This window comes from Protobothrops mucrosquamatus, unplaced genomic scaffold (assembly GCF_001527695.2).
Source record: "Protobothrops mucrosquamatus isolate PMUCROS unplaced genomic scaffold, P.Mucros_1.0 scaffold_35, whole genome shotgun sequence".
In the NCBI taxonomy this organism is placed as follows: domain Eukaryota; kingdom Metazoa; phylum Chordata; class Lepidosauria; order Squamata; family Viperidae; genus Protobothrops; species Protobothrops mucrosquamatus.
The window spans coordinates 636238-651947 of record NW_015386111.1 but is presented as its reverse complement, the minus strand read 5'-3'; the positions used below and the strand labels follow the sequence as shown (position 1 = coordinate 651947).

At 35.1% G+C, this 15710-nt stretch overlaps 1 protein-coding gene across 1 annotated transcript in view; it reads left to right on the top strand.

Annotated features, from left to right (window-relative positions):
• The window catches only part of DOCK9 (dedicator of cytokinesis 9), a 92746-nt gene that overhangs the window by 2666 nt on the left and 74370 nt on the right, over positions 1–15710 (top strand). Inside the window, exon 2 of the mRNA XM_015810146.1 lies at positions 7554–7670. Within this exon, the coding sequence (XP_015665632.1) occupies positions 7554–7670 (117 nt within the window). The remainder of the gene's footprint in view (positions 1–7553; positions 7671–15710) is intronic.

Sequence of the window (15710 nt, the reverse complement as noted above, 5' to 3'; positions counted from 1 at the left end):
ATAACAATCACAAAGTTAAAATTAATTAAAATGAAATATTTAAATTGTCTGATTAAAATATAATTAAAAACCCCTCTAAAAACCCCTCTTAAAAATTATCCTAGGCCAGTCCCGCTTGTTGGAACAGCCATGTCTTGAGGGCGCGGCGGAAGGAAGGGAGATCAGGGATCACCCTGATCTCTGGGGGCAGCTCATTCCACAGTTATTATGTACAGGTAGTCCTCGACCTACAACAGGTCATTTAGTGACCATTCAAAGTACAACTGAAAAAAGTGACTTATGACCATTTTTCACAATTACGACCTCTGCAGCATACCCATGATCATGTGATCAAAATTCATGTGCTTGGTAGCTGGTTCATACTTACGACCATTGCAGCATCCCGGGGTCATGTGATCACCTTTTCCAACTTTTTAACAAGCAAGGTCAGTGGGGAAACCAATTTCACTTAACAACCAGGTTACTAACTTATCAGTTGCTGTGATTCACTTAACAACTGTGGCAAGAAAGATAGTAAAATAGGGCAAAATTCACTTAACAAATGTCTCGCTTAGCAACAGAAAGTTTGGGCTCAATTGTGGTTGTAAGTTAAGGACTACCTGTATTTGGTTTTTCCTATCCTTGAGGTATTGTTAATCATAAAAAATATTATTATTACAATTCAATTCAGTGTCAATTAAATTCTTTTAAATATACTGATTTTTAAAAAATATTTAGTCATAGATCTTCAATACCTTATCAAATCTAACTCTATGTTTTTTGGGTTACTGTAATGCAGTATACATTTTTATTATTTCTCTCTTTTTTTACTAATTGTTTCTCATTCCAAGTTCATATCCTATTTATTAGTGCTCTAATATAGCGCTAGAATGACTTCAGTGGCTTAAAAATATAGGAAAGATGAAATATTTTGATGGTGTTGATAACAGAGTTGAATATAACTACTTGAATTATTAATTTCCATACTGGGGAAAGTGCTGCTTATGCCATTGTTCTTAAACATATTATTTGCATTTTTTCTCTCCAAATACTAGCTTTATGTTACTGTTAACTGATTTAACATCTGTCATTTTGGACATCCCAAACTTAAATGCAGGCTTTCTAAAGATAGTCTAGTATATTTCAGTTTTTGTTGATGTATATAGTTCCATTTCTCCACTTATTCAACTTTTCAAGAAAAAGATAGGAACAATTGATATAAGCTTTAAAGATTTGCATTGGAGACAGGTTGATGAGAAGAAATACAGATTTCTTTTTATAGTTATAACAAGTTCTGTACAGCTTTCTGATAAACCTTATAGTGTTAAATAGAAAGGGACATATCTATTTCCTTTTCATTGTTTGTATTTTAAATAGCATAAATAGGAAAATAGGAAAATCAAAGAGTGTAATGATAAGATGTTGAGTTTGCCCATTTAACCATGGAGATTACTAAAAAAGAAATAGTTCAGTCTTTCTCTCTCAGAACAACTTATCTTAGTGTTGTTATTGTGGGAATAATATTAGGGAAGATCTCCCAAGATCACCTTTTTTTTTTTTTTAGGAAAAAAGTATTCTTTTTCCCCCTCTAGGTTTCCTTTTTTAATNAGATGTAGATTGTCTATAATTTTTCTAGAGTAGAATCTTTTTCTCATGTGGTGAAGCTATTTATAAATGGAAAATGTTTCTAAGAGAATATGAGAAAGATTCTGCTTTCCTGTAAAAGTGTTGGTATCAATGTAGCAAATGCCAAAGTCAATATATTGTCCTTGTATTCTTTTGTTAGGGATGATGACATTTCCTTCCTTTTTTGTAGATCTGGACTCGCAGATGAGTTCAGAGCAAATGTCTTACAAGAGTTTCTTCAATCAGACTAATTAGTTTAATTTAAAATCCATTGTTAGATCTAAATGTAGATATATAACGCATTTTCATAGGAAATTTTGAATAAGAGAGATGAGCAGTTTAGAAATATGAAATATAAATAAATAAATAAAACTCAAGAAAAGCTAAGGATTGAAAAAGAAAGCACATTACTGAAAATACAAGGTTATTTTTAGTAATATTTCTGAAATAATATATTTTGAACAGAATTGCGTTAAAGAAAACAAACGGGAATAATTTATACAATTGCAAAATGAGAAGATGAACCATCTTGTTGGCTCAACGTACATGAGCACAAAAGCAATTATTTAATGAGTCTTAAATTTTAGTAGGCTAACATGTCCAATGTTTGAACCTTAAAATACATAATTTGAAGAAAATATGTTTGCTATATTAAATATCTTAATATATGTTTGTAGTTAATAAAAGTAATAGCTTTTCTGTAATAGCTTTGTACCATATAGTACCAATCTTGTTAACTCTCCAGACTCTTTTTTCTGCTATGTATTCAAAATGCATTGTTCTTAATATGTGTGTGTGAGTATGCATGTGTGTGTGTGTGTGTGTATGTGTGTAGGCTATATATATGTATGTACATGTATAGGTATGTATATATATTTTCTTTTGAGAGTAGGCATCAGAATTTTTTAATGTGTGCCAGTGTGTTCACAGAAAAATGTGACAATAAAGGTTGTCTTGTCTTTTCTTGTCTTGTCTTAACCATAAGAATAATTAATATTTTGATTTGGCTATTCTGAAATTTAGCAGGTTTTGCATTAAGTGAGGTAGAAATATATTCTGCACTTAAGCTTGTCCAATGTATGTAATGTCAAATAGACTCTACAACTAGCATTTAAAGTATTAACAGAAATCCAAGGCTATCACTCAATTTTTACACATAAAGTTTCATGATCTAGGCATGAAAACCTACTATTTTACAAGGAAATAATGGTTTTCTGAAATGTGTTTTTCCATTCTAATACTGAGAGGAGTTTGAATCCCATTTGCTACTTTTTCCCATTCCCAACCTTTTAAAACCTTTTCAGGGTTAGTCTGAGAGGGAGAAATGGTCCAGAGTTAGAACTATAAGAGAAAATTGACAGGTAAGAGGACAGTTATTTGGTCTTCCTGTCTTTGAAACATAATACATAATACATGCTGTACTGCAAGGTCCCTAACCCCCGGTGCATGGACTGGTTCTGGTTCATGGCCCATTGGGAATCAGGCCACACAAGCGGCAGGCGAACGTGCGAAGCTCCATCTGCGTGTGTGTGGGATTAGGTTGCATGTGAGAAATCATCCCCTCCCCTTCTGACACCTCCACTGCCAGTCCATGGAGCCTGAAAGGTTCGGGACTGCTGATCTATGGGAAACAAAACAAACAAAAAACTTACTATAAGGCCTTGCTGTGGGGTTACATAGTTTTCCTTATATCCAGAAATTCAGGGGAGATATATTCAGTATAACAACAAGAAAAACATTCTGAAGGTATCATTTGTTTGAAGAAAGAAATGAATGGTTATAAAAAATGACTAATTTCCAATTGGGATAGGAATATATTGGACTAGCAGTCATTACACTTAACTAGTTTATGGTACATGCAGATATTTCAATTTTGTGTTGCCATTTCAGATTGCCTTTTCCTTCTTTTCCTTCCCTTAGTTTTACCAAGCATATTATGAACACGTTTTTACAGTCAAATCCCAAACATCTGAAGCATATTTGAAGCAATATTCTGTTTCTATACTATTCTGGATCAAGGGTCCACGCTATCAACAAAACAATTTGAAAGAGCTATCTTAACCAAATGCTTCATTATGGTGAACTTTTCCATGACATGGCCTGTTTTGATACAGTCAGGAAACAGTTTTCAGGAAGCATATGCAAAAACAATAATGTGTGTTGAAAATCTTTCCACTTGACAATATAGAACTACAGCTCTTTCAAATTGTTTTGCTGATAGCTTGGACCCCTGATCCAGAATAGTATAAAAACAGACCATTGCTTCAAATATGCTTCAAATTTGTTTGGGATTTGATTATAAAGACTTGTTCAAAATATGCTTGGTAAAACTGAGGGAAAGAGAAGAAGGAAAAGGCAACAAGAGAGATGAAGGGACAGGATCCTGAGTTTCCTGAGAAATAACTATTAATTATTACTAAAATCAGATCAAGATGAAGAACATTTGTCCATGTAATATCCATGAGTTAAACTTGACTCTTTTATAAGAGTGTTTTTAAATTGTAGTATCATAATATTCTTTTTATTATGCCAATACATTATATTCAATTCAGTAGCATAGAAAAAATAAAATTATATTTCTTTGTGCTTTGAAAAAAAGAACTTCAGAACTTGTTCTTTCTGTGTAATGCCCTGCTTTTTTAATATTGTAAATATTGTACTGTACTGTACAATACTGTAAAGTACAAACAGATGTAACACAATACAGGAAATGACAGTGAACAAAATACTAATAGTTGTATTGCCTAAATATAATTAAATAACCATAAGGCAGTTCAAAATAATATTAACATTAGAACATTGGTCTTTTAGGTTCCATTGTCTTTGTAAAACTAAACTATTTCTGAAAAAAGAATGTCAATCAAAATTTTGTTATTTATCACATTAGGAAAATAATAGCATTGATGAAAATTCTTTAAATTTTCATTCAATTGTTAAATATTTATAATAAAGAAAGCTATTTGTTGAAGAATGAATTTTGAAATTGACTGAACTAGCGGAGATGACAAAATTAACTGCCTGGATTAGAGACTAGACAGCTTTATAAGAGACTGGAAACCATTTGTAGACTTTCTGCATGCTAAATATAATAACAGATGGTTAACAGAGGGATTTGAAGATTAGTGTAATGTTTAGTTCAACCTGGTAACTGCTTTTCTTCTTTCTTTTATATTTAACATGTAGGATGTTATTGTTAGGGTTGAATGTATGCTTTTATTTTATTTCATTTTGCTTGTTTTTTGTTTTGTATTTTATTCTCTGTGATGAAACAATAAATATATATTAAAAAGTAAGCTATTTCTAGTACAAGTAGTCCTTGACTTAGGACCACAATTTAGCCTAAAATTTCTGTTGCTAGTTGTTAAGGGAGTTTTGCACCATTTTACAACCTTTCTTTCCACAGCTGTTAAGTAAATCACTTCTATTGTTAAGTTAGTAACATGGTTGTTAATTGAATGGCTTCCCCATTGACTTTTCTTGTCAGAAGGTTGAAAAAGGTGATCCTATGCCCCCCAGGACACAACTGTTATACATATGAACCAGTTGCCAAGCATCTGAATTTTGATCATGTGATCATGGGGATGCTGCAACGGTCATAATAGTGAAAAACAGACATGTTTTTCAGTGCTGTTGTAACTTCAAACGATCACTAAACAAATTGTTGTATGTCAAGGATTACCTCTAGAATTACTATATTGTAGGTGGGAATGACTGGACAGCCATTTGTCCGAAATGGTATAGGGTTATCTGCCTGAGCAGGGGGTTAAACTTGATGACCTCCAAGGTCCCTTCCAACTTTATTATTATTATTATTATTATTATTATTATTATTATTATTATTATTATTATTATTATTATTATTATTATTTGCTTGTTATCTCTATTATATTGTTAGTTAGAAAGGTAATTTATTTCTTATCCAGTTGTAATAATGGATAATAATTATTAAACTGTGTTTAACAGTTTTTATGCTTAATTATCCATCTGCAGACTACTTAGATTTAACTATTCATTTCTGTGAAGGTATTTCTATAGCACTATATATGAACTGACATATAACTGTCTTGGTACATTTTCTGGTCTAAATTAATTAAATGAATTAGTTGAATATAATGTTCAACATGCTTTTCAATTAGCAGAAAAATGTAGATGTGTATTTCCTGTTTTTTATTGTTAACGTCCTCTATATTTGCTCTTTTACTAAGTTTTTGCAATGGCTAAGTTAGTGTTTTCAAAATTAATTTTGTCTATATTTTTTTTAAAATGTGGATGTTATTATTCTTTGAACTAAGTGTACTCTGCTATATCAACAAAGCATATTTTCCTGCTATAATGATACATAGTATGCAGTCTTAAAAAAATAATTTGCTTCATAGTTTTAATTCTGTAGCCTCTCCTTCATAATGAATCTTTCAAAATGTAACCTTTTGTTCTTTTGAACTCCTTCCAATAACATTATTCAAAGACAATATCTCCATGTGGTAGGCATTATACTGCGCGAAGCAATCTTCTTTGACCAACCTATCTTTAGATCACTGTGCTTCTATAACACTTTTCTAAGAAATCATTACCCTAGAAATACTTTAGAACTGTACTTCATCCTAGAATGGAAATGTAATATTTTAAAAAAAATCTAATTTCACATTCTCTATGCAACTCCAGTTATTGGAATTTAAGCTTTTCTATAGTTTTTTTTCTAAAGAAACCTAAGTATTTGGGAAAATTTTCAAGCACAAAAGTAAACTGTTCTCTTTTTTTCTTACGTCAAAACAACCTTTGTAGCTAACACCAAAAATACTGTAAAAACATATTAATTGTGTTTGATGCCATAATATTTTCAGAAATTGAACTGGAGATTTGTCTAGATTTGTGATCGAAGGATTAGAAAACAATCATTCTCTAAGATGAAGAGTAATAGAAATAGTTTCTATATCTAAATAATTTAGAGTGTTTTATAATAATCTTCAACTTATTAGCATGAGGTTTTAATGTTAAGAAACTAGAAGTATGTGTCTATAGTTTTTAATGCCTAGTGCTACCAATAATTATAATCCTAGTTCAAGCTCTATATTAAATATGGAAGATACAAGATTATATTTGGACCTATACATTAAGTACAGCCACAACATACTGTATGTCTCCCTGAATCCTTTGGTTTAGAATTGGGTTGTGAAGTAGATTTTATTCAGCTTCTCTTGAACATGAGAACATGAGTATGGCATAGAGCCTGGCTTTCTGAGAGACTGATTGCCTCCAATAGTTTCTGCCCGCTCAATGCATTCCAGCAGAGTGGTTGTGCTCCAAGTCCTCCTCATTAAACATTTCCATCTTGTGGGACCTAGAAACCTTCCCTGTTGTTGCCTCCCCCAGAACAGCATTCCCCTCCCCCGAGATAAGGACAGCGCCCTCTCTCCTACAGTTCCAGAAAACTTTGAAAATCTTTGAAAACCTTTGGTCTCAGGCTTGGGTCGCTGTTTAGTATTTATTTAATGGACCTTGTTTTAGTTTGTTGGTTTTGTTGTTTATTAGATAAACAAAATAAATTAGCTAATCGATTAAAATGCAGTGACCAGGAAAACCGATATCAATTAATGGAAAAACTATGGGCTGATTAAAATCAATTGCATTTGTTTCTTTAGAATTGACTGCATTTCATTTATAAATCTAGAACTGAACTACATATTATCTTGTTACTATAATGCTTATTTTTCCATATATGTTTATAAACACATAATTTTACATTCAAAACTGTCCTTTCTTGATAAAATCAGTAATTCTGTATACTCTTAACTAGGGAATAAATCCAATGTAAATAATGGTATTTAATTTTGAGTAGTCATATGTGGGATTGTATTGCATAGAGGTTCATGAATATGTATAGCATCTTAAAATATATTTTGGTACAAGAATAAAAATCTTTATTCACTAAAACTTTCCCCTCTTTTCAGGCAAAACCAAAGCTAATAGAGCCAATAGACTATGAAAATATAATTGTTCAGAAGAAAACTCAAATAATCAACGATGGCTTGCGTGAGCTGCTACTTTTTCCATATGATGATTTTCAGGTACTTTTTATTTTTTATGAATGTTGAATTAAATTTATTGTATAATACTATAATAATAAGCCTTGAAATAAAATAGTTAAGACAGTTAATTAGACAGCTAATCTACCAGTTTCTAATATTCTACAGCTGTGTGATTTAGGTATATCATAAATAAATGAAAAAATGAATCAAGTCTAAATAAATTTCAAGTGGTTTGTTAGGGTCACAGCTCATAATCTGTAGCTATTGGTGAAGTATTGTTATCTTTCTGTTTTTGAGTTTGTGATTGTTGATTTTTTTTAAAATCTTTAACAGGATAGGACTAGATCTCCTGATATGACTCATTTTATATCCCTTCTCAGTTTTTGAAATCCAATCCTCTCTTCGGGGGATTAACTCAAAATCACTTGTGGGTTTTTAACTGATGAGGAAACACAGCTATTAAAGGCAGCCTTTAGAAATAGATAAATTAACAGTGGATGGATATGTGTGTGTGTTGCTCATTTTCCTAGAGCTATTTGTTCCCCCCACCCCAGGACTTGATCATATTGGTCTATAGATCTGTGTAGGCTTTATTATATATTCTGATATACACCTGATTTTCATTCTTAATCACAGTTTTTAAGGTCAACTCCAATTTGTTTATGACATTGTGATTATTAGCCACAAAGAGTGTCCAAAGAGCCAAGGAGTGTTTAAATGCTCAATATGGCCAGCAGACTAGTTAGCCTGAAAAATTAATAGGAAAAAAGACCCAATGCTTATGAAACTAATTTTACTCATCAAAGCAGATTCTGAGCCAATAAAGAATGTCAATTCTTACATCTACTTTGGCCAAGTGTTCAGTGCATAGACAAAATTGATGAAGAGATATCATTTGAAGCAGATTGGAACGAGTTAGCTTTCATCCAACAGAAAGCAATGATAATTTTTTTCAGTATCATAGAAATGTCAGTTATGACCTACGGCTGTGAAGTGTGTAACCTAAGAAAATCAGAAGTGGAGAAACTTCAGATAACATAGTACAGTGGAAAGTTGAGTACTGAAGATCTCACTTGGAGACCAACTAGAAAAGCAGAAATTTGCACAGAACCATCTTTAAATTTGGCATCAAAGATGGCATAAAAATACAGATGGAAAAACATGTTATGTACATGCAAGATAGCAAATGCTCAAAGGATGACATACTAGTGACCCTTTAGATGCCTGAGAGGTTGACTACCTATGAGCTGGAGGAATGAATTATGGAAAATCTTGGACCCAACTGAATCTTTAAAACATGTGTCATGACCCAGACTCTGGTTTCAGATTCTGAATCTGAAGTTGAGGAAACTGCTCCAGCTGAGTCCATGGAATGTCAGCCTTAGGAGGGACAGAGCCAGATATCACATGAGGCTGATCAATCACAAGCATCACCTGAACAGCTGGACCTGTCAGGTGATGATGACATAAGGTCTCTCAGTCCTTGCAGTAGATAAGTGGAAAGGAGATAGAGCAGAGCAAGTCTGTAAGATTACTTGGCAAGCAATGGAGTAAACATTCTAATTAGTGACATTCTAATTTATAGGCTGGCTGCAGCCTATAAAAAAGACATGATTTATCTTTGTTCTCTTTGCTGGAAACAATATCTGGTTCATGCATGATTCCCGTATGCGAATTCTACTCTTGGATCTTAGATGCTGGGCCTAGTTAACAACTTGGACCAGACTCTTGAAACTTTAGTCAACTTTTCTGCATGTTCCTCTTTGAAAACAGGCAAGCCTTTGTTGTGTTTGACATTGTTTGCTACAGTACTCTGTTGCTTGAAATTAAAACTGATAATCTCCCCCTAANGTCATTTTGTATACCTTGAAGAATCTGCTCCTTTTTCACTGTAACAAACAATTGTAGACCAAGATGATAACAGTAGTCTTCAAAATCAAGTTGTTAGTAGAAAAAATAATTAACAGAATGATAACTCCTGTTCAGGCAGGAAGCCCTATACCATTTTGGACAAATGGTTGTCCAATCTCTTCTTAAAAACATCCAATGTTGGGGCATTGACTACTTCTGGTGGCATTGGTTGAATTGATATTTAGTCATTTTAAAAATAATGTTACAAATGACCATCATTCTTGCTATGTTGAGGAAAAATGATTAAGAAGATTGAACAATACAATTAAAATATTTTAGAAACTGTCTGAAGCAGCAATAGAATAAATAGCAATAAATAATGAAACAATATAGGCAGTAGAAGATATGAATGTATAGATCTGTCAATAGTAGTATGAGGAGAAGAAATGGCAGACTGAAGACAGTTCGGCAAAAAGCAGACGTGACAACAGAACGAAGAGCTATTGAGTAGACCAGCTCTTTTATAATTTTTAGTTCCTCTCTGGACAAGAAGAGTACTTGAGATTACCAGCAGGTGTTCCAGACAATTGTTTCTTATGAGGAGACCACAAGTTACAGTCTCTAGTAGGTTTAGAGCTCTGGGAAACAAGGGAATAAAGAACTTGCTCAAACTATAGTTATTACTTTGAAAGAACATTGGGTTCACATATTTTGTTTTCTAATCACGTTCAGAAATTGCTTTTATTAGGAACCTTTGGATTAACAGATTTTATAGTACCAGATGACTTTCCTTGAATCCTTAGTGCAGGCATGTCAAACTCACAAGGTCATGTGATGTCGCGTGACATATCGCAACTTTCCCCCCATTGCTGGCAATGGGGTGGGCGTGGTTTTGGCGTGACGCATCCGGCCCATGGGCTGGCAGTTTGACATGCCTGCCTTAGTGAAAGAAGTTTTAAATCCAAGATTGAGGATTTTTGGAAAACATAAAAGAAGGTTGTTAAAGCTTTGAAGAATTTTGTAAGAATATTACCCCCCCCCCCAAAAAAAGACATTGTAGGACATTATTTGACAGGCTAAAGATCGAGATTATTAGATGTAATAGGAAGGAATAGAAAATTGGTTTATTTAATCAAAATTAAAATAAAGATGTTATTTCTGGTAACCTTTCATATACTTTTGCTGATGCCAGGACTGAATATCTATGGAGATTCTCAGTCATCCATGTCATAATTGCCCCAAAGCTGCTTTTCCAAAAGGCAACTTGGATGGGGTTTTTTTCCTCAAAAACATTTTGCTTCTCATCTAAGAAGCAGAACTGAAGAAGTTTCTTAGATGAGAAGTGAAATGTTTTCAAGGAAAAAAAACCCTAATAAGTCCAGTTGCCTTTTGGAAAAGTACCTTTGGGACATCAGGACTGAAATGACAAAACTTTAAGGATTTGTTTATAGATAAGAGATCGGATATGGGAAGAGGATGTCATTTGCTGCATTTTAAGAGGATGTATAAGTTACTAAATGTGTACTTGTGTTGAAGGGAGAAGTCATTTCTTTATATATTTCTTTTTTTAAATTATATTTTTTCTATCTTTTCTATTTTCCTTCTATTTTTTGTTTTCTTTTCTGCTATTTTTTCTTTTTTTAAGTTGGTATTAGTTTTTTTCTAACTGTAATTTTTAATGAGGCTACTTCATTAAAAAAAGTAGTTTTTCTACAATGACATTCTCAAAATGTCTTGGTACGGTATGATTTAAAATCTGAAATGTTATTTGGAATATCATTTTTTTACCTGTCCTATTTGGAAAGATGGTCATTTTCAAGATAAAGAATATAACACGAATATGATTAATTGATACATTTATGTGGCTGCCCAACTCAAATTACAGTATGTGTTATGCATAGTTTGATATACATCCCTGATTATATTTGTTCTCAATCTTTGAAAAAAATGTAATTGGAAACACTTTTTTTATATAAAAAAAGGTTTATTGTAGAGTTAAACTTTTTATTTTTACACATGATTAATTTTGCCTAAATAATTTGTCTTGTAAAGAAAGGTGTTCCTCTTTTAAAGGAATTGAACTATTTACCTGTGTGTTTGGAGAAAACTATATTTAGTAGACCCAATAAGAAATAGGTTGAACATTTATGAAAGGAACCACATTAAATGCAGGAAACAGGTGTGACTACAAACAATAGGAAGTACATATGTACTTTAAAAGTTAAACATCTTGGAATTTATTACCAGAACATTGAACCTTTACACAGGTTTAATGTTGTCTTAAGATGCTTCTAGATTTGACTATTATGAGGTTTTTCTACCTCCTACATGCAGTATTTCAAGGACAGGAAATAGGGGGAATGAACGAATGTTGTAATGTTCCATTTATACAGGTAGTCCCCGAGTTACGAGTGTAATAAAGCCTGCCCATTCCACTCGTAAATTGAAAACTCGTAGAGTGAATCTCGTAAATCGAACGAGATCACTCCCTTGCTCGTTAAAACGCATGCGGCTCATTAAGTGCACATGAGATATCTCAGTGTAAGGAAGGCCAGGGGGGCTAGTGATGGAACAGGTCCCCAAGGCCTCTCTGACCCACTAAGAAACCTCATGCTTCCCCCTCCCTTCCTGCCGCGCCAGAGTCCCTCACCTTGCAAAATCTGTCTCCTCTCTGCCTCGGTTTCTTTTCTTTGAGGGAGAGGAGAAAAGTTAGCAAATGCTTTTTGTGCTGACAATGGAAGCTCCTGGGTGCCGTAATATTGCGCGAGTTCAAACACCCATTCTTTGCAAAAGAGATCATGGCCCTGAAAGCTTCCATTCTCTGGGGGGGGGGGGAAGTGTTTGCTTCATTTGCACGCCTATGGGGCAAAGCGTGGAATCGGAGTTGGCCAGGCGCAGGAACCAATACCATTAGTGGCCTGGCTGAGCGGCTCGCTTGTGTGCGCTGGACTTAGTTTGAGGGCAAGAACAAAGCCTTCAAATGAGTGGGGAGGCATTGTGGGGCTAGGTCCCTTGTACCCGCATCCAAGCTGGCAGCGGCGGCAACCACCTGAGAGGCCATGATCCCCCTCCACAGCCAGCCACCCACCCCGCCCGACCTACTCCTCGCCTGGCCCGCCAGCGGCACAACCTTCAATTTCTCAGCTCCGTCTGAGTGCAGGAAAGCAGAAGCACAGCAGCAAGATTGCTCTCAAACAATAAGACCCGTATGCGCTGCTTGCTTGTGTGTGCCGGCCTTATTGAGAGCAAGGTTGTGCCCATTTGCAAGCTTTTCTCCTCTCCCTCAAAGGAAAGAAACTGTGGCAGAGAGGAGACAGATTTCGCAAGGTAAGGGAATCCGGCACAGCAGGAAGGGAGAGGGAAGCAGTTGTGAGGAGTGGGGAAGGGAATAGGGTGAATACACAGAGCCTCTGTGGTCACTCGTAAGGGCGGATGACTGCCATGGTGCTGCAATAGTCATAATTTCGGGACTTGCTCGTAAGCACTAGGGGGCGCTGATCACATAACTTTGAACGAGCATTAAGTGAACGCTCATAACTCGGGGATTACCTGTAATTCTGTCTTCTAACTTTTCTTCAATTTTTGCATCAAATTCATTAAGTGAAAAAAAAAAAGATGTAGCACTAAATGCCATCATATGAAAACAACTCTAGATTCCTTTAGAGAAAAAAAACCTTTGCATGAATATTTATTAATGAAATCAAAATCATTCATGTAATTTATATGCTGCCCAACTCCCAAATTACTCTGGGCAGCTTATAGCTAAGAACATTTACATTCTGCATATTTTTATAATAGTAATATTATTTGTGCTGAAAAGTACATTGGCCCTGGAAACTCCATTGCTAAGCAAAGTGGTCATTAAGTGAGACAACACGTGACTTGTCCTGTTTAGCAGCAGCATTTTCAGCAATCCTGGTTACAGTTGTTAAAGCAAATTACCTACACACAGTCATTAAGTGGGACATCATGTAAGCATTACTTGCAACCTTCTGTCGATTTCCCCATTGACTTTGGCTGTTGGCAGCATCTGGGAAGGCCCAAATGATGATCACATGTATGTAAGTTCAAGCACCAGTCATAAATCACTTTCTTCACCACCGTTGTAATTTCAAATAGTGGCTAAATTAATGATTATTAAGCATGGACTATATGTATATGTGTATATATAAAATAAACTTCTCAGAACAAATAATATTACTATAAAATGTTTGTTAGGCAAAATGATACATCATAAGGTAATAATTTTTTGAATCAATGTACCACAAATGGGCTAAAATAAAGAATGCATTCAAAATCCAGGACCCATCACTGCCATGGGATTGAAATTTGGTGAAGTTGTGAATCCTCCAGCACTGCTGTGCCATTAGGTCACCCGCAGTCACATAATTGTTATTTCCAACACCCCCTGCCAACTTCCCACAAAGAAAATCAATGGGGATGCCAGCAAGAAATCGGAAGACTCTCACTCCTACTGCTTTTTTGCCCGCCTGTGGTCATTCTGTTTGTTTAGTTAAGGAAATATAAATATCTCTGAAATGTTGACCAAAAGGTCCACAGATTGTCCAATAAAGCTTTAGAAATCAACACTGAGATATTCATAATGGCAGTATCTTTGCATTTATTGTTATAATCTGATAGTTTTAAATTTAGAACTGAGGTATGACCAGTGACTCCTAATGTTATAGGAATCCAACTAGAAAAATAGGATTAAAGATAAAACTGTTAAAAATCTATTCAGAGATTCCTACTGATTTTGAGTTTAAATGTCCACGGCAGATGAATTGCTTCCTAGGCCTTAGTTGATTTCTGGATAAATCTTTATGCATTATATTTGGGAAATCCTGGAGAACTAAATGCAAATATTCCTATCTTTAAAAACAATAAGGAGGGAATCTGAAGAATTAAGAGTCGCAACTGCCTGACATCAATACCTGGAAAGATTCTAGAGCAGATCATAAAGCAAGTGAGCCGATTTCAAAAACAGCGTGGTATTTGCCAGCATGAGCAATTGTTTCCAAATTAATCTTATCTTGGACTTTGATCAGATTGCTTTGTTTCTAAGAATACGGAAAGGATGTAGACATAATAGACCTTGATCTCAGCAAAGCATTTGACAATAGTAGTTGTGACATGCTGATTATAAGCTAAATAAATATTGCTAAAGGACATTAATTAATTAAGAACATAGTTGAAGAATTCTGAGGATTCTAATGGATGTCATCACACTGGAGCAAAGTTTATGGTGTGCCACAAGGTTCAATCTATGGACATCTTCTTTTCAATATTTTTATTAATGACTTGAATGAAGGGTGAAGGAAGTGCTGAGAATACTTTTAGGACAGTAGATATGGATGGTGCATCTTTAGTGTAGTCAAAGTATAGAACTGTTGTGACTTCTTGCATTTTAGACAGCAGACTATATATGTGCCCTGCATTTACTGGTTGCATTAAACACTGCCCCAAAATATTTGAAGATTTTAGCAGACCATGGTCTAGAACAGCGGTTCTCATCCTATGGGTCGCGACCCCATTTGGGGTCGATCGACCATTTCACGGGGGTCGCCAAGCAAGGCTGTCCGCCATTTTTTCCCCTTTTCCGGCGGGTGCCTTACCTCCCTTGGGCTGGGCCAGCTGGTGGTCGGCCTGCTCCGTCTCTGCCGCTTGCCAGCTATGCCTCGGCCGGCGCAGGGGGTGGAACCACGCATGTGCGGCGCTCCTGGGCAGGGAAAGTCCTCGACTTACGACCGGTTGGGTAGTTCTCAACTTACGACCGGTTTAGTCCTTGACTTACGGCCGGCTTAGTCCTCGACTTACGACCGGTTGGTGGTCGCGGCATTAAAAAGGTTGAGAACCACTGGTCTAGAAGTATATTTTCCCAACTAGATACTGCAAATTAGAGCATGATCTAATACCAGTATCCAGCTCTAGAACCTGCTTGCCCTTCAACTAATTTTTTTTAATGATTTAATTATTTTTATAAATAAGGCAGCAAACATATCAAACCTTCCTCTTCCTATTTTCCCCACAACAGCAATCCTTTGATGTGAGTTGGACTGAAAGAGAATGACTGGCCCAAAGTCACAGCTGGTTTTTATAATGGGCTGCTAATTGGCGGAAAGATGCTGGTTACCTTTTTATACATTGGCACTATTAGGACTAAACCCCACTCCTGCAAATAAAGTTCTTAATGAGTGTATTTTTTCCATTAAAGACTGCAGTATTGAA